Genomic DNA, 27,480 nt, shown 5'->3' with positions numbered 1-27,480 from the left:
AACAACACATAATTAAGTGCCTTTCTTAACGCGATTTCCTGATCACTACCAATCATTACATTCGAGTTGTTAATACAGTTATCGAGTTTGCCTCTCAGGTGGGAGAAAAAAGGTAAAGTCTCGTATTCACCATCCCAGTGTAAATACATGGGCCCGAGGAATATAGGGTTGCTTGATGTTTTTGTTACTACAGTAGTGTTCTTGTACACAAGTGTTGTTAAATAACAAGGGCCAAGATTGAAAGTCCTGTCAACACCGATAACATTAGGGTTTTCCATTCCTGCAGCACACAAATGTTGCTCGAGATCTTCAAGTTGTTCCTTGGAATACAGTACCACACAGGGGACTTTGTTCGGCTTAATAATTATCTTCTTTACATAATCATGGGTATTAATCATGCTAATTACATTTAAAACGTCATCAGCAACATTGTGCCTATGAATAGGTTTGCGTTCCTTTATCTTGTCATATTTTTTACTCCTTACCTGTTGGAAGTCTCTTGGGGCTAAACATGATTCTTCCATAAGCATATTTTGATAAACCTCTCGTGGAGGTTAGATCTTAACCATCTTGCCTATATTTTCTAAAACTTCAGGCCTTGTCCGAACATATGGAATTTTTTTGTGAATTACCATGCTTCGTGTCTCCTGTTTGCCTGCCAGAGTATTCTACAATAGCTACAGACTCCAGCTCTTTAATAAGTTACTCTTTTTTTTTTAAGCTTTCCTGACCTTTGAGGACTGTGTAATAACGGTGCATTGTGGTGAGTATCTGGGGAGGGCTGAGGTTCTAAGGGAACCCACTGCGTTTTCCCTTTTGATAATACTTTTACAAAATCTCATTTCTCATATTAGCCTCAAACGATTATTATCCCATATGAATAAGGAGTTCACGGTAGTACCTCTGGCACTGTTCCACAGTCGTCTGGAAAGCTCGACCGTGTTTTGGCGCCCTTAGTAAGATTATGTGAATTGTCAACCATAAAATGTATCTTCTTTAGGCCCATTTGGGACACTTTTAAACACCTTGCTGTTCTCTCACAAATGCCAATAGACTTCTACAGCTAAAAATTTTCCTTTGCGAAGCTTGCCAGAGCTTTCGTTATCAGTCGACAATTTAGTTTTTTTAAAAAGTGTCTCCTTAAAGTCAGTATTTGCGACACAAAAGTAGTAAAATCCTTTCCGACTGGAGTTGATGTATGTATACATCGGGAGTACAGATAATGGCGATTGACAAACTTAGAGGTGTGAATGTAATAGTGCTTAGTAACTGGGTATTGTCTATGGATATGTGACCCAGTGGAGGCAAGGACATTAATGGAACAAAATGGTTAGGTGTCCATGATTTATCCCCTTCCTCGAGATTGCCGCTCCACATAATATAAATGGGATCCTGCCTGTTTCCGCCAAGGTTATAAATTAACGGTCGTCATGTAAACCGAAAATATAAATGAAAATACATACATTGATTTCAGTACTGTAATATACCAGTTATTGGAGAGTTGAGAAGCGGGACAAAGAAATGCAGAATCTCAATAACCGAAAGAACAATTAGGTTGTACTGAAATTAATGTGGTGATTTATATAGTCTGTAAACAAGTACTATATCTATAAAATATAAAACATTTTAATTATCCTGCACTTCAAGAGACCACAAGCATTCTTACTCATTTATTTTTGTAGCAGAAATGTTTTGTCTATTTTATGGAAATTAGTGGTGTTTGAGCAAGCTAATCAACGTCAAAAATGTTTACGTTCTTCTTCATCTGTAGTACTGAGCTCTACACATATGGGTAGCTTTGCCGCAGGCTGTTTACTGCTCTGAGAAATAAACATAAATCCACATGCCTGGAGCCCGCGGTGCCCGGCGCCTTGCTGTGGCAAGTCAGAGATGTTTATGATTCTGGTCTAGGAATACCGTGGGATTTCACCAAAATGTGTTGTATACAATGAAATGATTATACATTGCTCTTGTGAACATTGTATACAGTACCTCAAGATATAAATCCCACACCACTTAACTAGCTCCCAGATACCTAATTAATTCCCTACTCTCTGTAAAATGTATGTATGTATGTGTATCCGAGAGACAGAGAGAGAGACAGAGAGAGAGAGACAGAGAGAGAGAGACAGACAGACAGAGAAACCAATTAGTAAGTAGTTAGTAATAGTTGATTGACCGTTAAGAGGCGGGCCAAATGAGCAGAGTTCAACCCGCGCCTGCACAACTAGGTGAATACTCTCTCACCACCCACATGTGTGTTTTATGTGGATGCTGAAGTTCAGTCTCTCGTCTATGTATAGGTTTAGGAACTTTCCATAATCATTATTGCTAATGTTAACATTGTGTATCTGAAGTGTAATTTGGTTTTAGGATTCTTCCGAACAAAAATAGTAGTCTGTCTTTCATGCCAGTCCGAGTGTGGTTAAAAGTAACCTGGGAATCCAAAGATTTGTGTATGGATACGTGGTTAAAAGTAACCTGGGAATCCAAAGATTTGTGTATGGATACACATCTGGGCTTATCTTGAGTCCTTATCTTGAGATGATTTCGGGGCTTTAGTGTCCCCGCGGCCCGGTCCTCGACCAGGCCTCTACCCCCAGGAAGCAGCCCGTGACAGCTGACTAACACCCAGGTGCCTATTTTACTGCTAGGTAACAGGGGCATAGGGTGAAAGAAACTCTGCCCATTGTTTCTCGCCGGCGCCTGGGATCGAACCCAGGACCACAGGATCACAAGTCCAGCGTGCTGTCCGCTCGGCTCCCCCAGCTGGCCGGTAATAATGTTGGGACAGAACACTTGAGCCACAAAGCAAAGATGAACAAATCTATAATCTTTGCTTCCTGCTTCTAGGTAAAGTAGGCAGCAAAGTTTTGCAGCTGTGGTAATGGCAGAGAGAACCCCCAAGTTGTGACAATGGAATGAGCCACACCGGGGAATAAAGTCACCACAGGGGCTTCGAACTCGAGCCAGTTGGAGAAATGCGAGGGGAACAATGAATCTGAAAGGGGTAATCCGTGACAAAGCCAGATCCAAGTCTAATATAATTGGGGATACAAAACCAGTCCTTTCATCCGAGTCCAAGTCAGGAGCCTGCCCCCCAACCCGAGCCTGAGAATGGGGGAGGGGGAAGGGTCTGAAGCAAACTTAACTAGCAAGAATACTTTCAACCCCACATTTAAGCCCTTATTTCCACCATGGACCCACAATTAGAGGACAGTGAACATGACAAATTATCATCCTAAGCGTGCAGCCTGAATATACACCCCACAATCCTTACCTTAGGAACCATCAGTCCATCGAGATCGGGTTCAGCAAAAAGCCTCAATCGAGCACTTCAGGTACAGTACTCCGGTTCTACGGACTAGTGCGCTGTCCAGAGTCACCACGCATCAGAACATAGGTAGTCAAATGGAAGATAAATCAAGATTGGAACATAGTCCACAGGAATTAATAGCCAGAAAGGAGTGCAAAAAAGGGATCTAGCAAAAGAGGCTCCAGGAGCACAAAGCTAAAAATGGACAGGTGAAAAACTAACCCATCAAGCATCACACAAACACCCCCTTGTGCCGACAACAGACTGCTCAGTGAAGGGAGTGATGGAAGAGGGGTCAAGGCAACCCTCACCGAATGAAGGGCGTCACAAGCACTACCCCTTATCATAAGGCGACTTTAAAATGCAGTCATCTAAGAGCACAAAGCCATTCTACCTTGCCACCTTATCTACTTTATTTTAAGTAGATTATAGTGCTTACTTTTGGGATAATTGAGAATTTACTTGCCCGTTGATTCAGATTTTACGAAAAAATTCATAATACCTTCCAATGACGTATTCCACTTGTAAACTATTAGGAATATATAAATTAAAAATGAAACTACAAATTTGCTTCAATATTTAACAGGATCATTCATATATACAGTATAGTAATATAATACACACATCTGCACCTTATCTAACCATACATAAATGTATATTTGGAAACAAGTCTATAAAATGCACCTTCAATAGTAAAATAAACCACTATCAGATTAAGGAACATTACAATCCAGCTAATCAATATTAGGTGTACAGGTTCAAAGTGCATTTACAATAAATCTTAAATATTAAGTACAGCACTTCCAACTCGACCTCCCCAAAACCACACATTCGTGCACTTTGGCAGACAATGACCAATGTTATTTTGAATTATTCTCAATTACAGGTACCAATTAGCCAGTGGGAAATTAGTCCCAAATTATTTCGGGGTTTTATTAACAGCACTTGACAAAACCCACTTTTCAGGACATGGTTGAACGGTCACCTCTTGGTCACTACTTACACATGGCTTAACCTAACACTATCGTGACCCCAAGACACTTTGCCCAGCTTTGTGTTAAACTATTTACAACATTCATCTGGCACTGGCACAAAGCTGGTACTTCCATTGCACAAATTGGTTGATATTAAAAACAACCTATTTTACAAGACACACACAAGTCCTGCAAATTCTATCACAAATGCCATTCATGTCTAAAACCATTTAAATTAAAAGGCACTGGTAACATGGCACATGGCAAGACATAGGCTAATATTTATAAAATTGTACCTCAATATTTTACAACAATAATGCCTTTTAAATAAATAGGTCTAAACAAATTTTTAAACTACATTTACAGAACTCAAAACGCATACAAATTAGTTTCAGCCATAGTCGTAAACACTCACAAGCATTTAAAGTTAGTCAGCCGTATTCAAACCTCGTAGAACCGTTCTATCGTTTCGCAGTATTTCTGCGCAACAACTGGTCTCTTCAGCTTCATTGTGGGTCCTGTGGAGATTAGAAAAGTTAAAATATACCACACACAATATGGGAGGGACAGGGAGGTAGAAATAGTCAAAGTTCTCAAACTTAACTAAGCGATAGTATGCCAAACAGGGTACCTAAGGAAAACTTGGCAAGTTCAAATGATTATCCATTTAGTTATTCAAATACTCTTCAAAATTTTAAAAACTCAAGTATTAATATTCCCAACCCACCTCTCAAAGCACAGTGTATTTACAATATCTGCTATTCATATTTTTTGTAAAAACATACGTAACAGCCTTTTACACAGACAGTAAATATTTACCAATTTATTCAAGTTTTAGTGCAAGGAAGGACAGGTTTAGCATTAATTTTCTAGTGCCCTTACACTTATAATGCGGTATTTCTAATTGTCATTCATCAAAGCGGCACTTTTCCAAATCCTGAGTCATGGCACACCACAGTAGGCTAGTTGTAATCTTGTGCAAACGTAATTAGTTGTCACCTAACTTCTCATTAAACTAGTATCTAGAGCCAAGATACCCGCTTTCAGTTGACAATGAAATCCATGCGTGTATCTAAATTACAACCGCAATTATTTCAAGGTACAAATGTTGAAAAATGGTACATTAGAGTAGTTGTGCATTTGTTCTTTGTTTTAAAAGGTTCATATTTTTTTAATTTTGAGATGCTGTTCATTCCCTTTGCATTTGTTATTTTATATAAAAGAATTTTTACATTCTTGCAAAGCCACCAGTCTGCACAATGTTTCGGGTAGATCCTCAATACTAATTTTTTCCAGGAATACGATCTGTCAAATTGTTTAACAAATGATACTTTTAGAACAGAGCCAATTTCAATCATGATCAGCTCAGGGTTATGCTAGGCATGCATAGCTTATTAATTCTTAATACACCCAGCATTATTTCTTACCTTGAAACAGATTAAAATATTTTACAGTACAATGCTCATCTACATAAACGATCTATCAGAAGGAAAAATTATTTGAACACATTTACAGATGCTAAAGTACTGGAGAAGATTTTAATGCCCTTCAAATCTATCTGGATAAAAGTGCTTGGAACGTAAAGTGGCAGATGGAATTCAATGTGAATAAATGCCGATCAATAGACCACACACAAATTATGTGGAATTAAATTACATAAGACTTTGCTTACAATTCAAAACCACCCGTCGCCAGAAGAACAAAGAATATTGTGAGGAACGTATGCGTCGCTTTCAAACCTCAGACTTAATTATATGGATGGTGAAATACTAAAACTGTTCATGACTTTAGACCAAAACTGAAATATGTAGCAGTTGTATGGTGCCCAAATCTCAAGAAGCACAAAAACTGGAAAAGATGCAGCGGCATGCTACAATATGGCTTCCGGAACTGAAAAAACAAGAGTTACGAGGAGACTACAGACATTAAACCATACAGAAACTAGAAGAAAAAGAAGTGACAATCACCATACAAAATTCTTACAGGAATTTACCAAATTGACAAGAATTCCTGAAACCAGAATCATGAACAAAAGGACAGATTCAAGCTAAGGAAACAAAGGTGCTAAAAACAATTAGAACATTTTCTTTTGCAAACAGTGGTAGACAGAACAAGCCAAGTGAGGCTAAAGCTGTCAGTAATTACAAAAGTACTGGGAAGACGGGACACCATGAGCATAGCTCATTCTTGTAACTACACTGGTAATTACTTCAAGAGAACCCTTCAAAAACACCAAGGATGAAGTAAATATACTCTACGGCAGGCTTGTCAAACCGAGGGTCCCGAGGCCCACATGGGTCATCTTTGTGTTGTCATGAGGGCCACACATGACAACTAATCTAAATCATTTAATAAAAATTATCGAATGGCTTCCTGCCAAACCTTCGGATGGCCACATAGTAGTTGCTCTTGCATATACTGTATCTACCATTGAACGCAAACTGCATGTGCTGATTATGTACTACCAATACACAATATTATAGCTTAGTTCAAAACATTTCTTAATATGGAACTAGTAGTAGTTAAGTACAAGTGTTTACGTACCAAGTTCTCCACCGGGTAAAGAGAAGTCTCTTGGAAGAATAGTCCACTTCTGTATTCTTTGAGCATTTGAAGGGGCCAATTTGTTTGCACGATCAATACCATCCTGGATTGCTCTCATAATATTAGCATCTGGACCCGCCAAAACATCTTGTATGGTTTTGGCCATTGACCCAACGCTACGACACCAATCAACACAGGAAGAACTTAGGGTATCTAGAGGTTCCCCACTGTCGAGATTCACGTTTGTCTATAAAAATAAGATCAACAAATTAGACATTTATCCTGTTTAAATATACGCTTTCAAGTAGAAATTTAATATTGTATGACTTCACTGGTACAGCAACCATTTAAAATATCACTACCAAGCATAGTTTATTCAAATTTAATCAAATTTATAGTTAATGAATGTGCACTACATGTCAAAAACAGGACCACATACAATTACAGAAATCTATTACACAGTGCCAAGTGATAAAAGTTATGAAACCAGATTAATAAGTTAAATTTAGATTAAAAAGTCTGTAGTCTAACTCCCTTCCATTAGCTCACTCAGAACCAAATCGCAAGTTCCTCTAAGAGGATATTACGAAATACCTATCAAACTATTAAGCTACTGTCACCACCCCCTCCTCCACCCTTTCCATATATTAACTAAATTCCAAAGATACCAAAGGACTGCTTCTTCCACAATCCAAATACTATCATTTTTTTTTATAGCATCTCAAATTAATATCCGATCTCTGGCAATGACGGCCTTGTCACGCATTTTACATAATTCACAGTTTTTACTCTAACATAGAAAGGAAGCAAAGAGGCCGTGTGTTGGAGTGTAGCAGTTAGACTTATAATAGTATCTTTGTTATCTTGAGGTTATCTCGAGATGATTTCGGGGCTTTAGTGTCCCCGCGGCCCGGTCCTCGACCAGGCCTCCACCCCAGGAAGCAGCCCGTGACAGCTGACTAACTCCCAAGTACCTATTTACTGCTAGGTAACAGGGGCATTCAGGGTAAAAGAAACTTTGCCCATTTGTTTCTGCCTCGTGTGGGAATCGAACCCGCGCCACAGAATTACGAGTCCTGCGCGCTATTCACCAGGCTACGAGGCCCCCATAAAGTCCACTTCTGTCTTCTGAGAAGGGGGAGGGCAGGGAAGTGACGGTAGGACCTTAGAGTTATCGTCACAGAGAATAAGCATAACTTAGTACATAAGATTTGTTTTCATTACTCAGAACTATTTGCCAACTATCTTCTTCCATACTTAGAAAAGGAAAACATTTCCGTGCATTTAAAACTTACTACCTCCAAAACCATCTCAATTTTTATCTTGCAGATTTAATTAGTTCCCCATCAAAACTTGGGATACCAATGATAGACTATCAAATATTTTTCCACAAATGGACACCAACTTTCTTGCACAAAATACCAAAATGATTTGCCATCTTTTGTGAGGTCTCTTCACTAAGCCATGTACCCCCAACATTGCCCAAATGCTTCGTTCAATAACCTGAAATTCAAGTGACGTATCGAGTAAATCACTCAGAACTGCCTCCCTAACCTATTTATAAAACTTAAAAGCTCTTTTATTTCCTCCAATCCAACCTTATTCGCATGCTCTTAAAATAAAAATTTTAACTGCCCTTAAGAAATTTTTAAAGGGAACCAGTGAAATACTTCAAAAACACCAATAAAATATAAGCTAGGAATGCAACAATCTTATAATAGCTATAACTATGATATTACAGTATTTTTACTAGAAAAAGTGCATAGTATTAGAAACTTACCTTTATTGTCAGAAGAATGGAGAGGAACTTCCGCTTGTCGCCAATCAGCATGCAATTGCTAAGACATGGCAGTTCGGCTTTCAGGTTGTCCTCGATTAGCACTGGGGCTATATTTTCACCACCAGCCGTGATGATAAGTTCCTTTATGCGACCCGTAATAAACAGAAACCCATCACTGTCAAGCCTGCCAATATCACCGGTGTGGAGCCATCCCTCATCATCAATAGCCTCATTTGTCTTGTCTTCCATGTGTAGGTAGCCCATGGAGACATGGCGACCCCCCATGCACACCTCGCCATTACCTTCAGGGTCAGGCTTATCCAATTTTGTGTAGCAACCAGGAATAGTGCGCCCACAGCTGCCTAGTTTGAATGCTTTCTCCATGCCGATAGTATGTGGGCCAGTCGATTCAGACATGCCATATATTTCTGTAAGAGGAATATCTAGGCTATGGAAGTATCGCAAAATTTCTGGGGCAATTGGTGCAGCCCCGGAGAGAAAGAGCTGACAGCGATCTAGTCCCAATAATGCTTTAACTTTCTTGAAAACTATAGCATTAGCGACAGCGTACCCAAATGGCTTCGAGAAATCCTGTCGCTGTTTGCGTAAATTGGTTTCCAGTCCAAGTGATTTGGCCCATGTAGCTATCGATTTTTTCATTCCAGTAGTTTTGCGGCCAACTTCCAACATCTTTTCGTAAATCTTCTCCCACACACGAGGGACGCCCAAGAACCTAGTAGGGCGTACTTCTTTCAGAGTTTGGGCCAAACTCCCTTTTAAGGCATCTGGTTGGGCAAAGAAACAGGTGCCACCAGCATACATGGGAACGTACAGGTCAGCCATCTGTGCAGCAACATGGGAGAGTGGCAAGAAACTTAAGAAAATCTCTTTTCCTGGATTGAAATCAGCATTAACACAGTTTGCATGTGCGGTAAATGTGATATTGTCATGACTAAGCATAACACCCTTAGGAGGCCCAGTGGTACCCGAAGTGTAAATGAGAGTACAGCATTGGTTTATTGCCATGTGCTTCAACCTGGCTTCTAGTTCACTATCGGCCTGCTCTTTACCTAAAGCCATGGCACTTTCCCAACTCAAAACACCATCCACAGTTGGTTTGCCAGAGTACTGGATTATTGCTTTCAGCGAAGGAAGACGCCCACGAATCTTGAGTACCTTATCTAATTGCTTCTGATCTTCAACCACCCAGATTTGTGCTTCACAGTTATGAGCACAATGTTCACATGCTTCAGGAGTGTTTGTGGTGTAGATTCCTGCAGCAAATCCACTGGAAAAAATTAAATAAGCTTTCTAAAAACACTCACCCAAGTTATATGCATCACCTAGACCATAATTTAAAAGGTTACTGTACTAAATTAACGTCTCGCAATCATGATAACGTACAAAATGATTATGTACGTGATTAGCATTTTCCTGGATGGCAATTTTTTCATGCTCTTAAAAAAATTAATTCTAATTAAGAATTAAGACTATGTGGGGTGCACAGGTAAGCATCAGTGAGCATCAATCTGGTGAATCTATACTTTATTGTAAAGCAATTTTAGATAATGTTAACTAAAAAAGAAATTTGTTTATACTTTGAACTTATTATTGTCAATCAACTTTACCCTAATTCTGCAAATAAGGATTCCATAAGACCCCCAATAACCAAATTATGTGCAGATTTAAGCAAGAAATAAAACGCATCAAGTAGTCTTGTGTGCCTACACCAGTTTTAACATTTACAGGTAAAATGCCAATAACCAATAATTAAAAATTTCCAACAGTTGGCATTCAAAGCAAAGAACTTTGCATGACCACCTGGCCTCTTGTACCACCATCTGTAACTATTTTATTGACTCGGGTGTTCTGGACGACATCCTAACAATATATCCAAAATTTGCTTGTCCATTTTAAAGAATGAACAATTTCTATTTATATTACTTCTAAGCTGCATCACTTATGAACCCATCCCTGCCCTTGTGTGGCAGTGCACAGTAGAAAGTGGTTTTCACATATCCATATATTAAAACATTGATTGTAACCATGATATATATGTACTTCTGCCTACAGTTTAGACCTATTGTCTTATGCACGACTGTCCTGTGTAACTGAATACCAGCATTATCCTCACCTTAAGACAATCGAAATCCTCAGATTGGGCAAAATTGTAATTAATTTTGTCAATAAAGATGTTAATAAACTTACCCAGCAAAGACGGCCGCCAGGTCTGAAATAAACCATTCAGGTGAATTGAAGCCCAGGATACACACTGCATGGTAGGACTCCAGACCAAGCTTTATGAAGGCTTTGGCCATGATTCTAACTTGATCATAATATTCTTTGTAGGTAGTATTTTTCCATTCACCACCTCTCTTCACTGACAATGCACACGTGTCAGGGTACCTATGGGAGTACAGGAAAAAATATTAATTTTATTTTGCGGAGTTAGAGATGTCATCCATTTACTAGTTACGAACAATACGTTTGCATGTTACCACGAGAAAACTATGCCCATTGCTTTCTAGTGGCATAAGTAATGTCACTAGACTAGGAACAATGAATAGTGAACAGGTACTATGCAGAATGAATGAATTTGAGCTAAAGCGTCAAGAGCCTAGTAATAATATTGAAATACTACTATCAAATTTCATAGCAACTTTCACTGCTTTAGAATAATTTTCCATATGTTAATTTAATAGTAAAGTTACTCTTTAAAGCGCCTACACAATACTTTACAAAAGTTGTGCCCTATGCACTACACTAGGGCATTTACGCAATGAGATCTCCAGGTGCCAATACAGCAAGTCAAATGTTTTAAAAATTTATTTGCATAAATAACTCTAGGCCATGTTACTGCCAAGCAGCTCGTCAAGTACAGAGGCATTTGTGCAGTAATGTTTCCAAGTTATTAAATACAACAGAACCTAGGTCCTCTAACCTAGGAAGTCGCCAACATTAATAGCACTTCAGGCAGGTCCTTAATCTAACATATCGGACAAGATGAAAAGGTACATCGTAGCAAAGTTTTATATCAACATAAAACTAGTAAATTGACAGGTGATTACACTGTTTAAGATAAGTGTCTTTAGTACTAATATGGGGGAAGTGGGTAGTAAGACTGCGTGTTTGAAGCACAAGGTAGGAAACCAAGGATGAAATTAGGTACAGTACTTTGCTTTTGAACAAGGCATAGGTTGGACAATTTAATGTGTTGAGGAGCGAGTTCCATAGACAGTCACTTTATTTGCATGAAGTGTTTGAACAGATTTAGTTAGACTCTGGGGAGGATATCCAATTTATTTCTGGTGTAGTGCTTAGATTTTATTACACTTATTATCTGAAACATCTCCTTGATATTGGGAACACTTAGGAACGAGGTTTAAACATGTTGATATCACACAAGTGTGTAGTGTGTGTTTAGCATGTTAAGGGATTTTTACAGAGTGATGGTTAGCTTGAGGTAATTTGTAGTGGTTGAACCCCATTCAGATACTGTATGCAAAATAGAGGTAGATTAGCTCTTAGTATAATGATTGGGGGGGGGGGACATAATATCCAATTTTAGAGAATACACCAACCATTTGAGACTTTTTGGCTGTGTTGTGTGTGTGTTAAGTCTCCTATCTATGAAGAACAAGGCCAAGGAACTTTCTCATTTGTATTGCTAATGTTAACATTGTCTATCTGAAGTTTAATTTGATTTGATTTACTGTCAAGTAAAATGTAGTAGGTCATTTCTATGTTCAGTGTGCGAGTTTGTTGGTTGACAGACATGTGTACAAGAAAGAGGTCCCAAGATGCTGCCCTGTGGCACTTCTACTGTTAATGGTAAAGTGGAGGTGGTTATGTTATTGATAGCTACATATTGGTGTTACAGATAGGAATGAACACAGTTTAAAGTAAGGGAACTCATTTTTTCAAGGGCTGTTTAGATTATATTAAGCAGACTAATAATGGCATCATTGGTATTTGGGGGGGGGGGCACAAGCCAAATTGGCTAGGGCTTTACAAAGGTTGTATAGGTTTACAAGGTGCTTGTACCTTTACAAGCATTTACAAATAGAGGCGCATGTAAACAATTTTTTCAAATATTTCTGAAAGTATGGGTAGATTTGATATTGGTCTGTTTATGTCAGCCATCTCCTATTTTGTGAATTGGCATTACTCTTGCTTTAAGGGTATCTTAAATAGTATGATTAGAGATTTGTTGAACAGCAAACCTATGGGTAGTGCAAGGCAGGAGCAGCACTCAAACCATTGATGGTATTTAATGTTCACAGCCTTGGTTTTTAAGCAAATGAATTATAGATACTGTGTCGGGCTGACTTAAAAGGAGTAGCGAGTTAGGATAGCTGCCAGCGAGATGTGCAACACCGTGTGTCTGGGGTCTTTTGTATTTTTTCCTAGTAAGGTTAGCACCAATTTATGAAAAGCAGCCATTAAATACAGCTGCTTTTTATAAGTGTTGCAAGTGTGTAATACTCTTGACAATTTTATATGCTTGTGCAATTTTTTTTTTTTTATCCTAGGATGTTAGAGATGGCTTTCCGTGTACTTCAAAAGAACCTTTGGCTTTGTATTATATTGGTATGAATTTAGGAGTATACTTTTGTAACTAGGCCAATCCTATTTGTTTTCTATATTTGCATTTCTTGTTAATTGCTTTAATAAGTATGCCACTTGTGAACTAGGGGTTGGTTTAACCTTTTGGCAGTTACTTGCTTAGTGAGGAGAGGACTAGTTTTAGAGGCTTAAGAGCCAGAGAAAAATTGTCTGCTAACGAATTTATATCTTGTGTTATCGCGTTCATTATTTTATTACATTATTGCATTATTATATTGTGTTCATTAAGTGTATTATTAGGATTACAGTTGTGTTTTAACAGTCCACCCAAAGCAACAGCAGTCAAGTGTATGCTTGATCAAGGCCCCTTATTCAGTAATTCAACCTTTTTTCCACCACATTACTCTTGTGAAGTACAGTAACATGAAAAATTAAATAAAGTGACAAAGGTACTGTATTTACAAAGTTGTATTGTACAATTAAAATGGATATTTTTTTGCCAAGGAAATTCGCATCAAATGCCAAGTTCAATCCATTTCAGTTTCTTTTCATCAGATAAGGAAATTTTACACCTTGCACATCTGGGCAGGTTTTACATTTGTTTGAATGAAAGAATATAAAGTAATTAAGCTCTGGTTATGATATGAACAATCAAAAGTAGAGGAACTGGTCAATAAGATGTACCATTTAAAATGACAAATTCCTTGACTAGTTACACACAGAAATCACACTAACGTGATGCATCAAATGAACAAATCCACAAGGGCGATGACGAGGATTCGAACCTGCGAAGCATCCCAGACACTGCCCTAATCGACCGAGCTACAACAGGGTCTTTTAACCCTATCGTAGCTCAGTCGATTAAGGCAGTGTCTGGGATGCTCCCGGGCACAGGTTCGAATCCTCGTCACAGCCCTTGTGGATGTGTTCCTTTACTAGTTGCACAGGAGTGTACCAAGTGCAAAATGCACAAGTGCAGTCTAGTGTGCTTGCCAACGTGTGTTACACAAAACTGTTGAACAGTTACCATTAGTTTAAATCAAGAAAAATAACGTTTATAAATTTTACTAACTTCTCGGCAGTATTTTTGAGAAGTGTAGGCACAGAAACTGGAGTGTGTGCCGAGGGTCCCTGGTCGCCAATCTTCAGCTTTGTAGCCCCAGTGGGTTCCCAGGTTTTTATGCTGTTTGTTGGAATTATCTGATCTGGTCCTGGAAAATATCACAGTAATCTGAATTAGGGATACTAGTTTTTTTAAAATTTCCTTTTATGTAAAAATTTAGGAGTGGGGGAGGGGGATGAAGGTACATTACTAAATTGAACCATAATGATTTGCCCCCCTTTCAAGAAACCTTGAAAAGTGCGCATGCACAAAATTGTGTGACAAAATTTATTATGTTCAAATGGGTTCAAGAACCACACAAAAGCCGGCACGTTTGATATGAAACTAGTTCACTACAGTGAATTTTAACCACCTTATTTGCATATACAGTACTGTACTTTAAAGTCCTCAAGAATACAATAAGTAACCACACTTCAATTATGTTCATTCAAAACTTGAAGTCTTAGAGTGTAGCCTACTAAGTGTAACCTTTCATTAGGTTACAATACCAACTTATGGTACAAATGAGTCGTGCATGTGAACAAGGTGGCCATGTACAATAACAAGCAATTTTTTTTCACATTTTTCTACAATTTATGTACGTTAATACTTTAAAACATTTTCATCAATCCAGCTACAGTGAAGAACAAATTCCTTCCAAGCGGCTATTACCCCATCTGTACCGCATTATGACTAAAAAATAGGAAAAATGCCAGAAATTTGGAGTCTAAATTCCAGTTCATATTTCTATACCTTCGGGACCTTCGCCAAGCCGCCGGCTTACTGTCTTCGTCGAGGTCACTAGTGTTGGAGAGGCTGGTAAACTATTGCATAGTTTACCAGCCATAGTTTTTTTCTATTGCATAGTTTATTTCAAATTTCTCTCAATCCTGTGAGGACAAACTCACAGGAACACTCAGTTCCTGTGAGTTTCTGGCTTTAAACAATTTTCCTTCAATCATTATTACTAAAGGTTATCAATACAACAATTTTGAATGTGGAATAAAATTTAAAAAATTTAATTCTGACAAGGAACTAAACCAGAACCACATCAGCATCTTAATTATTACACAAACAATTCTGACCAGCTAATAGCTACACTACCACACTCACCATTGAGATATTTAGTCTGCTTTATGGGTGATGGGAACATTGTGTTGGAAGCAGCAGGTGACCTAGTTGGAGGTTCAGGAGTGGCAGAATGAGCAGAACTGGTTTCTGGAGTGTCTGGTCTGGCTTCAGAGAAAGATGAAGATGGTTCTGATGACAAACTCTCCTGTTCTACCTCACCTTTCTGTAAAAAAAGGAAGTCTCAATTCCACTGATAACACATTTTAAACATTTCATAATCAATGACTAATAAAACTCATTCTCCAATTCAAAAATCTCAAATCAAACTGTAATTGACCAAATCATTCCAGCCCGTCCCCCAAACAGATCTAAAAGCGATTCCATGCACCCGCCAAACCCCGTTTATGAATGAAAAACGGTTTACACAACTGATTTCGTTCGAACATTTCTGGAACAAGTGCTTCACAGACTAATTTTGTTCGAACCACAACGCTATAAGTGCTTCACCCACGTACTACAAATAATCTCGAACAGAACCTAAACACCTAACCTATGCCTATAAATGCACAATATGCCATTATATTAATTTATATTTGAGAAAATTCATGCTTTGAATGAACAGCATGTTAAAATTGACGAATGCTTCAGTGGGGTCGACTGCTGGATGTAATGGACTAGGACGGGTTGATCATTCTATAAGTTTCACTGCACAGACTTGCTCCAAACCTTTACCAAAGGCTTGGAGATTAATACTTTGAAATTAATTACAGCTGCAACTAAAAACCATGTACCAGGTTTGTAATATTTACCAAGAGAAAAACAACACTTTGCTGCACTGTTGAAAGTCATCCTCAGTCCATAATTATTACTACTACACCCATCCTACTCTAGATAAAGAACCCATATATGCTTCATTTAAAAAAATAATGAAGCCAGATTGATCTCGTCGAACAATCTTCCCCTCATACCAACAGCAGTCCTCCTGGCGAAGCGGTAAGACACTCCAAGGCGTTTCGCGAGCGCTTTGGCATAGGTTCGAATCCTGGCCAGGGAGGATTCGGATGCCAGTCCTTATTAACTGTAGCATCTGTTCACCCCTGTTAAACAATTTAGCGGGTCGCATTCGTGGAAAATAAGGATTATGGACCTGCCCGAAATGCTATGCGTGCTAGTGGCTTTACAAGAATGTAAGAACTCTTCGAAAAGAGTATCTTAAAGGAATTTTTATGGTCGCCTTTGAGCAATCAGTGCACTAACCTACCTAGCACTAGAAATAGGTTAGCGTAGGTCAAGCGTAGTGTAGGTTTAAGTGTAGGGGTTAGACATGTGTATGAATGAGATTAGGTGGTTATAAATAGGTTCTGCCTCGTATGGACCAATAAGCCTTCTGCAGCTAACTTCATTATTATGTTATTATAGACACGTCTAACCTATGCTTGAAACAAGGGATTCCACGTTTCATATCAAGAGGTAATTGGTTATAATAAATAAAAATAAGAAAATAGACAACCCTGTTACCGAACCAGTATTTACCCAGGTCTTTCGTAAATCTAAACTTAAAACAATGCGAATAAATTTTTTGTGTTCTGTCTAGTGTTTATTAATAACCTATTAATATTCCCTTTGTTATGGACATTCATCTACTTTTACAACTATCATGTCACCCCTAATTCTTCACCTAGAGTTGAAGTTGACTAGAGAAAGAGGAAGCTGGCACAGTGTAGGCTATAAGCACGAACTGCAAATATAGTTTTATATGCAAGGATTAAGTAAACTGCACAATATCTACACGTGGCAGCTATTTATAGCTACCCAAACGCATACATGTCTAACCTGCGCTTGAATCAAGGTATCCCACACGCCTATGTTAAGTTGGTAATTGATCTCGCAAATCAATTTTTCAAACCATTATTTACCCAGGTCTTTCCTAAAACTAACTTGCCCAATTTTCAACCATCGTTTCCTAGTTCTTAGTCGATATATAATGCCTATTATAATGCCTAATCATAATGCCTAATAATGTGTGATTACGTCACTATACAAGGGTCCAGAACAGACCTAAACGGGAACATTTCTCTATCGTCTGACGTGATTTGGTCACACGTGCCAGCCCGTCCTCCAAACGGACCCAAAGTGATTCCATGCAGCCGCCAAACCGTGTTCATGAATGAAAAAGGTTTACACATGACTGATGACATCCGAACACTTCCTGAACAAGTGCTTCACTGACAACTTGTGTTCGAACCACAACGCTGTAAATGCTTCACCCACGTACTAATATAATCTCCAACAGAACCTAAACCTCTAACCTATATATGCACAATATGCTTTCATAATGAGAAAATTCGTTTTGAATGAAAAGCATGTAAAAAATTATGAATGCGTCTGTGGGGTCGACCGCTGGATGGAATGGACTTGGTTGCATGTGCTTGTTCGGTTAATTGTTATTGTTAAACTATTTGGCAGGTCGCCAAAAGAAAAAAAACTGGTTCGGTAACGTGGCTGATTTGTGGAATTAATTACCGCGTAACATAGGATCCCTCGATTGTTTCTAGCGTAGGCTAGACGCTATGAGAAAAATGGGAGCTGCCTCGTATGGGCCAGTAGGCCTTCAGGAGCTACCTTCATTCTTATGTTACTTTTCTGAACCGTGCAGTTTAAAAGACTGCAGATATACCCCAAAAATCTCTCACGCACAGTTGATTGACAGTCGAGAGGCGGGACCAAAGAGCCAGAGCTCAACCCCCGCAAACAACTAGGCGAGTGTACACACCACCGCTCCCGTGCCAGGTAAGTCCACTACGGGATCACCATAGCCCGTGCTACTTTGAACGTGTTCAGAGTAGCTGAATCTATAACCCAAAATTTCCACCACAAAGTATATGGGACAGAAAAATAATTACTTTACCTTTAAACAATCTAGTTCTCTAACCTATTATCCGAACACTAAATCGTGACTAAGTATATTAGTTCAATCCTAAGTGTCCAATCAGGTTGATTCTAGTTTATTATGCGCCCCATAATTGTCCATGGAGGCGGTAGTTTAAAATGTTAAGTCACAATGGGCTCGGGCATTAAAAATTATTCAAGTCTTGATAAGCTAGTGTCACGCAGTTTAACGAGCATTATATCAACAATGGGTTCGAGAATGACCCACAAGAGGGCTCTTTCAAGCTAAGCCACTTAGAATTACGGGGAGCTAGTTTCATAGCTTTATTTGCTTATGCAACCTCTCCAAGTACGGGGCAAGGTTACTAACTCTGTATGTACTACTACAGTTAAATAGTACGTGGCTACAGTTAAAAGTAAGAGCCGTCTAAATTCATGACCCTTTCCGCATTCTATCGCAAAGGTCATGCGAATAATTGAGTCATAAAAAATGACATTTTGGAGGTTTACGGCTCGTACTCTGGTATGGAAATTTGGTTTCCTGAGAATTATATAAACTATAAATTCAGTACTCTTTTTTTATACACAATTATACATTATAAATATTGTATATTAATAAAAACGCTTATATTTGGGCAGGTCTACATCGGCAGGTAGGGTAAACTCCCAGAAATACTTTTAAAAGCAAGCCAGACAGAAGTAACATACAAGGATGTTTGACAGTTACAATATCCTGGACGATCCATATAGTTTGTGGCTGCATTATTGTACGATAAGATGGGACAGCTAGTGTAGATTTCACCTTTCTACAATGTTTAAGACAAAACTTGTAAATCCGGTTAGGATTCTCCAAGGATCTTTGTACACCTAAGAGGCATCAGGTACCCTGGTGGTTTGACTAGTCGCTACCAACCATCCTGGGAAGGTAGGATGGTTGTATGGTCGTCGACCAGAGAACCATCCTGGGAAGGTAGGATGGTTGTATGGTCGTCGACCAGAGAAAGGCAGCTAAACCAAACTGTTTAGGAATCTCCTACACGTATATTGAATTTGGCTCTAGATTAATTCCACTAGTACGAAACCATTCGTGTACATATATAGCTAGATAGATAGAAGTCATATTTGAAGGACTTGTTGCAGTCAGATACGGAGGGAGTTATTGGGAGGGTGACCTAGAATCACCTAGTTGAAGGTGGGGGGGGGGAGTATGATTAATGTACCATTGCAAACTCACTTGTCACCGAACAATGACTTCCTAGCGTGCAGAACTACCACGCTTACGGGATGAGCTACATAATAATCGCCAAAAGATTGTGCTCAAAGTCTCCAAGCTGGATACGAGGAGTCCAATCTGCAAGTGAAACTACAAAAGTACCAAGAAACTCAAAAGCAACTTACGTATCAATGTTCCATGTTAAACAGTCCAACGGTTGATATCACGACTAACTGATCGATCACTAAACTGTTGCGAGCGGCACTTTTGTTCCAGCGTCACCCATAAGAGGCAGCGAAGACACTGCCACCTTTCACCCACGAGCCCTCAGCACTGACCTCGTCCAACAACGCCCCCTGCCCAACCGGTGCCCAGCTCCACCGCCAACCATCCAAGATTAGTGACGTCAAGGTCCGAGCTACACGTCATAACTGCGTCAGCTAACTACACGGTACAGTTATGTACCTGTTAGCAGGTACATAACTGCTTACTGTCAACTGTTCAAAAACTAGAAGCTCAAGACAATTTTGTTTTTCTGTACATGTCTCTCAAGGACAAATGTAAATATTTACATTATCAATATACTTGCTTGCGCCTTAGTCATATGCTGGCAGCCATAACCGTTCTATTTCTGGACCTTGTCAAGCGACAGGGCACCAAGATATGCCAGTGAGGAGCTATGATGTCACTTGTGCATGAAAGCCTATTCCCCATGCACATGGGTGTTGCACTATCTGAACACCTTTAACCAACTTTCTGGCAAGTTGGTCTCATTTACCCTCTCAAATCTCTAGTCTCGTCCAAAGGGAGGTACAAACCCATTTAGCAATGTTGCAGAGGTAGTTCTTCCCAGTTTCCACTGACAAAAAATATCCAGTCTTCTATATACATTGTAGATTAGGGGCATAATTTTTACCTCTTTACAAGCAATAATTCTGAATATGTACACCGACAAATGTATATAATATACAATGCCAGACAATAATTCGCAAACTCAAGTCTCTACTGTTTACATTCTGTGCATTCTTTCAGTTTCTCAGAATATCAATCTTGTTTGCGCTATGTTATTTGAGAAAAACCTATACAATCCGTTACCTATAAACTAGGAATTTACAGCCTGGGCCACACACACTAATGTGCATCAATTTAACCCCTTCACATTTTTCCCAAACACCAGTTTCATACTAATATTACACCCAGTAGTATTTTGTATCAACGTCGAAGCCTCATATGTATAGTCATTGCCCATTTTAAAATTTTCTAAAGTAAAACACCTAATTCCATTTAGTGTTTCAGTTTCACTTTTAAATACTTCGTATTTGCAAAGATGATTTGACACTTAACACGTTTCCAAGAATTGAGTCAGTTACACTTATTTCAAAGATCATATGCCTCATTACCTTAAACTAACAGCTGTTCTAACACAGTAACCGATAAACCTTAGCATTTTATTTGTATTTGAAGCTTTGTTTAGTCCATTCCTTGCCATGAGAGTAAAGGCAGGAGCAATATACCACAGCAGGATTAACAGTATATCAATCCCTTAGACATATTTGATAAAATCTGTGCCAATTTAGAGCCCTTGCTTCAAATGGTATTGAACACTGACTCCAAAGCAACAATTAACGGCATTTATAACATTACCAATTCCTAAATACCTCGGGCCAGATTCACGAAAACACTTACGAACCTGTACATCTTAATCTTTGACTGCTTTGTTTCCAAATATTAAACAGTTAATGAGCTCCGAAGCACCAGGAGGCTGTTTATAACGAAAACAGTTGATTGGCAAGTTTTCATGCTTGTAAACTGTTTAATAAATGTAACCAAAGCCGTCAAAGATTAAGGAAAGATGTACACGTTCGTAAGAACTAGCGCAAGTGCTTTCGTGAATCTGGCCCCTCGTTCCAGGACGTCAATGCTTCTTCCGTTTGGTAAACTGCCCTTCCCCTGTTCCACTCCAACGCTACACTGTGCCAACCACCAGCACAATCCAGTCAAAACTGCTGTCATTCTTGCCGTTTAAGATTCAGCTACTGGGAACAAAAAATTCCAAGTAGCACGGGCTATGGTGAGCCCGTAGTTCATTCTTGCTTGGTAGGACACTTGCCTTTCTCCCCAGAGTGCCGCGCACGGACGTGGGGGATGGGGGAGGATGGAAGGTAGGGTTAAACGATCTTGTTGCTACTAAACCATTGTTAAAAAGACAATTTAGAGGGCACTTAATTTTCCACCTCTCAAAGCAACGACGTTAAGAACTAGGCCTGGTAAATTTAATATATGCCTTGGGAACTTTGTATAGCTAATGCTACTTAAGAATAGTTTCTTAAATGGCGTCTATGCCTAATGTTACGCCTATGTATGCCTAATGTTAGATTTTATGCTAAATACTATATCTGCCATTGTTAGGCAGCTAGTATATTTACAAACTTTACAACAAGTTACAGGAATATCTACGTCCCAATGACCTCAGCTCTAGGAGAAACTAACCCTGGACCCTTGATATTAATATACGTCCATATTTATACAAATATTAGTCGATATTTAACGCTAGATCTAGCTGACTAAATTAGGGTGGGAGAAATCTTGCCTAGTGCAGGCTAGAAAGGTGGCTAGTGGGACGAGTTGCCCCCAGCCCACCTCACGCCATACTATAAAAAAAGGTAGACCATGATACAGCTATCCTTCAGACTAGGCTCCTTACCATCTGGTCAGCATTTCAAATTCTTTAACCGTAGTTCTAATTCCGCATATTAAAGTTACTACACTAATGAAAAGGGAGCAGGGATCAACCTAGGGCACGGAGGAATTATCGCTAAAGTAGCCTATGGTGGCGTGTGGCGTCTGAAGCCAAACTTACCGCTTGGGTCCAACCTAGTTGCCGGCATTCAACGCGCTCTGCCATTCACTGGTTTTTTTTCAACCAAGATGTTTTTGCCATAGAACCATAATTTGAACCCGTCACACCTATTTACCACCCTTTGAACAAGATTCATGATATTTTCTATACCGGAAATAGTGTAAACTCCAAAAATGTTTGGTTGTCTAGAAATTAACCTGTCAAAAAGATAAGCAATGACAACAGGTCATAAAATCTACCGTCAACCAAGACTGTGGTACAGCCAAACTTGTAACATGGCTTTCAACATTACAAGTTTGCTTTAACAAATCTTTTAACAAACAGGAAGTGAAATTACCAGGAACCAAACTGGCAGATAACACGACTTCCGGAAGGAAGTGGTCTCCTACCCGACTCTTCCACTTCAACACAATATTACCATCATATCTGATACACTCAGGCTTTGGTATCTTCACTAAAACAGGCTTACACTAAAACCCCACTGATACACGTTCCAATGTGTGAATTACCAATCATTATAGACGCATAAACTGCTTCACGAAAGATACAATCTAGCATTCAGTTCACTTACCGTAGCGCTGAGAACACCCATGATGCGACTGTGGATATAGATAACTTGTGGTTAGCTATATCTTGTGGATATATCTATATCTTGTGGATAACCTGGAGCAGTGCGGGATTATGTGGCGATGCGTGCCGGCAAAGAACTAGCAGCTTACTAACCCGGTGCTTAAGTCCCTCCCCCTCTCAAGCTCGGCAAGGTGTCTCAAGACTCCTCCCACTGACCCTCGTCTGCGCCGCCTCTTTCCTTGAAGGAACTTGGGAAGCAACACGGAACATGCCCATTGCTACTGCATATAATAAGCAGTACATACAGTCTATTACACTACACATGCCCAACTTAAATGACAGGGTGGACTATGCCATAACCTTGACAGGTATCACAGAGGTACCACACATTTCTCTAGCTCTATACAACGGAAGTTTATGCTCTATAGTTAATTATACCTTCGAAGATTATATGCGCGCCATGAGAGTAGACTACTTTCCCTGGCTGGCAGAGCAGTCCGTCCTCTCCAGCGTTCACAAGGTCACTAAACTGTTGTACTTCACTGTACAGTACAACTGTTGTACTAGCGCAGGTGGGGTTGTGGTACCCACAAACAGAAAACGGGACATCACGTCAATTTCGCGAGTCGCTTCCATTTTTAGTACAATTTATTCCCTTAATTATTATTATTAATTATTAATTCCCTTCCGTTTTTAGTACAATAGTTTTGTGCTTAGGGACATTATACGTCAAAATGAGACGTCCTTATCAGGAAAACTGGTTGGGCACTGGTATACGCGAAGAGAAGGGTTTTTGCCTAATTTCTGAACAGCCTAATTTCTTAACAGCCTAATTTCTGAACAATCTTGTTTTTGGGGGAGATATGCCTAGTTCCTAATTCTACCCTTCAATACGAGGCTATGACCAAACTTGCTTAAAACACAAGTATGATCTGGTTGGAACTAGAGGCGAAAGCGTCAGCAGCTGTAGTAGCAGCAGCCGTACAGAAACAATGCAAGATAGTCATAGTAAATAAGATAGTCATAGTTCAAGAAGACTGAAAAAGAGCTTTACTTACGTCATCCATAATAACTTGATCAATGTGCGTTATCTTCTGCAGGTCATCCTGGTCAGCGTTGGAGTCCTTCAGAGCCTCATCCTGCTGGAGATCAGCCAAGGACCTCCTGGAGGAGGAGGAAGTTCTCTCCAGGGTGTCCATAGGAAAGGCTCCTGTACTGGCCACCATTTCTTCCACAGGCGTAACTTCACCTATTGCCTTTGCTGATAAGGAATAGAATAAAAATATTTTATCCAAATTCGTAACTTCGGTAGAATAACATTTAGTATTATCAGCGTACAAACAGCCAAATATTTACCAATAAATTTTCAATATTTATAGCTATTCGAATCACAGAATCTGATTGTTACTAGCTAACTGTTAACTGGTCTTGGCACAATTGGTTTCCTTCAAGAGTCGCAGTTGGGGATCGAGTTAAGATTCCAGGGCGGGACAAATAGTTTAGCAAGTTCTTTCACCCAATGCACTGTTCACCTAGCAATAAAGAGATAGCCGGAGTTGGGCAACTTGTGGAGCTGTATGCTGTAAATGGTCATTAGTTTGACCTTTGGGAAACGGGGGGGGGGAAGGTTACTTTACCTTGCAATGATTTCAGGGCTCAACGTCCCCGCGGCCCGGTCCTCTACCAGGCCTAAGAGTAACATGCTACCTCCGTTTTCACATTAGTTGTAGCCTCATGTAGAGGCATGGTTAATTACACTAAGAACATGACCCGATGATTTTATGACAGCTTAGACTATCACCTGTATGTAAATATTTCATATTTTACTGTATACATTATGCCCACACTTTCTACCTTCATAGAATAACAAAACCAAGTTTAACCAAGTAACTATAGATGCAAGAAATATTTCAGATAAAAATAATTTTTACTCTCTAGACTAAACCCTAAAATATTATCTACCCAACAGACATTTGCCTCATGTCAGAAGACATTTTATTATAAGATTTTATTGCAAGTCAATTTGATATCGCAAGAGATCTAATTGTACAAATCCACAAGGGCCGTGATGAGGGTTCGAACCTACGTCCGGGGTGATCCCAGATGCGCCATAGTCGACTACGCCACGACATGGTTAAAAGAATTGTAACCTGGAGTGCTATGGAGTGCTAGTGCCCTCACGAGGTTCCCGCAGATTCTCTGAAGCACAAACAGGGGTTGTACACAATTCCGTTCCAGGAATTGGCAAGTAGCACTCCAGGTTGCAATTATTTTAACCATGTCGTGGCGCAGTCGACAAAGGCGCGTCTGGCATCATACCAGACGTAGGTTCGAATCCTCATCACGCCCTTATGGTTTTGTTCATTTGATACATCACGCTATTGTGATTTCTGGGTATCTAATTGTAATCTTCGAAGTATTATTTGGCCTTTGGATATATATATATAAAGCCTTTAGCTGTAACAAGAGCTTATCTTGAGGTTATCTCGAGATGATTTCGGGGCTTTAAGTGTCCCCGCGGCCCGGTCCTCGACCAGGCCTCCACCTCCAGGAAGCAGCCCGTGACAGCCGACTAACATCCAGGTACCTATTTTTACTGCTAGGTAACAGGGGCATAGGGTGAAAGAAACTGCCCATTGTTTCTCACCGGCGCCTGGGATCGAACCCGGGACCACAGGATCACAAGTGCAGTGTGCTGTCCGCTCGGCCGACCGGCTCGGGTAAAATGCACTATTATTACGAGTATTACAGCACTAAGAACATAAGAATAAAGGTAACTGCAGAAGGCCTATTGGCCCATACGAGGCAGCTCCTATCTATAACCACCCAATCCCACTCGTATACATGTCCAACCCGCGCTTGAAACAATCGGGGGACCCCACCTCCATGTTACGCGGCAATTGGTTCTACAAATCAACAACCCTGTTACTGAACCAGTAGTTACCCAAGTCTTTCCTAAATCTAAACTTATCCAAATTATACCCATTGTTCCGTGTTCTGTCTTGTGTTGATAATTTTAATACCCTATTAATATCCCCTTTGTTATGTCCATTCATTTACCATGTAAACTTAAGTACCCCTTACGAAGCCTTAAAAGACTTTAGTAACTCACCAGGCTGCCTTTCGTCATCGTTATCATAGAGGACATTGAGGGATATCCTGTGGCCAGCAATTATCGAACCCACTGGTCCAGATTCTTCTTGAGTTCGGGGATCAGGCGCCATCTTTCTGGCCGCTCTAGCCTCGTGCCTGGGAGGTCGACTACCGCCTTTCTTGCAATTGCTACTACAGCTCTTTGTTGCACTGTTGCTACTTCCGGCGGTGTGCAAGCTGCTGGGAGGGTTGGTGCCGTGTAGACGTGGTGGACTGCTGTAGTGAATGAAGTCGTCAGTCGCTACAAAGCTGTAAGGGATTACAAACGGTACAGTGAGGACAAGGTACACAAAAGCAAGCTATAAATATAAATTTATAATCTATAAAATGCAATTAGTAGAATTGTGTACTATTTACTTTATAAGTCCAAAAAATGAAGCTAACAAAGCAAAGCTAATATTCCTAGGCCTATAATATTCATATATACATAGTACATGTATTACATTAGACTCCCTCTCCCCCCACATCGTATGTTAGGCCTAGGAAGGTTAGGCTAGTCTTTGCAACAGAAAATTTTTCTCCTGTTTGTTCAAATTTAATAGTATCGATTTATACTTTTTTAATTGTGTTGTACGTCGGTATGCATGTATATGTATGTATGTATGTATGTATGTATGTATGTATGTATGTATGTACCATGGCCCTTCCCCTATCGTTACTACAAGTGCCACAACAGGAGGATTGACTAAACCAGACTTAGTCGTTGATCTGATAACATTAACAGGCTTCCTGTCCCTGGCAAACTGTAGTAAATAAGTATAACATTCAGGTTTTTTTTTTATCATTTTTTTTTAAAGATCTTGTTCTGTACTACTGAAACACTTGTTCACTAAGAATTGTAATGTACAATTGTCTTAAAACTTTCATGTAATTTATATTGTATTTTCTTGAGAAAAAAAAACTAGCCTCTCTAGCAACACTATACCGAAAGGTAATCTCAAAACTATGCTAACATCACGGCAGAACACAAATGGGCAAAGTTTCTTTCACCCTGAATGCCCCTGTTACCTAGCAGTAAATAGGTACCTGGGTGTTAGTCAGCTGTCACGGGCTGCTTCCTGGGGGTGGAAGGCCTGGTCGAGGACCGGGCCGCGGGGACACTAAAGCCCCGAAATCATCAAGATAACCTCAAGAATCAACTATAATAGAAACATTCTATTTTTGTATTGTCCTCCCCTATTTCCTTAGCCATTATGCCTACACTACCAACACCGTATAGTCTATAAATATGATCATTTATTCAGTGACTTGTATTATCCGACCGCAACACTTAGGATAGGGACTTGTGGGTGAATGGTCGAATAAGGGGAGGAGGTTTTGAAAGGGAAGGGGGCGGCCCCCAAGCAGATTTCAGTGAAAGTAATAGGCTAGCAACACGGTAGAGCGGCCAGGTTGGCTAGCAGCCTAGACAATGCCGAGGGAACACCACAGTATGGCCGGGA

At 39.7% G+C, this 27,480-nt stretch overlaps 1 protein-coding gene across 4 annotated transcripts in view; it reads right to left on the bottom strand.

Annotated features, from left to right (window-relative positions):
* Window positions 1–3,882: 3,882 nt before the first annotated feature.
* bgm (acyl-CoA synthetase bubblegum family member 1) overlaps window positions 3,883–27,480 on the bottom strand; it is a 151,389-nt gene continuing 127,791 nt past the window's right edge. For all 4 annotated transcript variants that reach the window (XM_069312700.1, XM_069312702.1, XM_045768313.2 and 1 more), the window contains 8 exons: window positions 25,998–26,287; window positions 23,944–24,146; window positions 15,396–15,576; window positions 14,253–14,391; window positions 10,823–11,020; window positions 8,615–9,902; window positions 6,835–7,081; window positions 3,883–4,808 (listed from right to left, as the gene is read on the bottom strand). In XM_069312700.1, coding sequence (XP_069168801.1) covers window positions 4,732–4,808; window positions 6,835–7,081; window positions 8,615–9,902; window positions 10,823–11,020; window positions 14,253–14,391; window positions 15,396–15,576; window positions 23,944–24,146; window positions 25,998–26,287 — 2,623 coding nt within the window. In that variant the 3' untranslated portion in view covers window positions 3,883–4,731. The remainder of the gene's footprint in view (window positions 4,809–6,834; window positions 7,082–8,614; window positions 9,903–10,822; window positions 11,021–14,252; window positions 14,392–15,395; window positions 15,577–23,943; window positions 24,147–25,997; window positions 26,288–27,480) is intronic.

Source organism: Procambarus clarkii, chromosome 73, assembly GCF_040958095.1.
Source record: "Procambarus clarkii isolate CNS0578487 chromosome 73, FALCON_Pclarkii_2.0, whole genome shotgun sequence".
NCBI classification, from domain to species: domain Eukaryota; kingdom Metazoa; phylum Arthropoda; class Malacostraca; order Decapoda; family Cambaridae; genus Procambarus; species Procambarus clarkii.
This window is presented reverse-complemented; position numbering and strand designations above follow the sequence as displayed.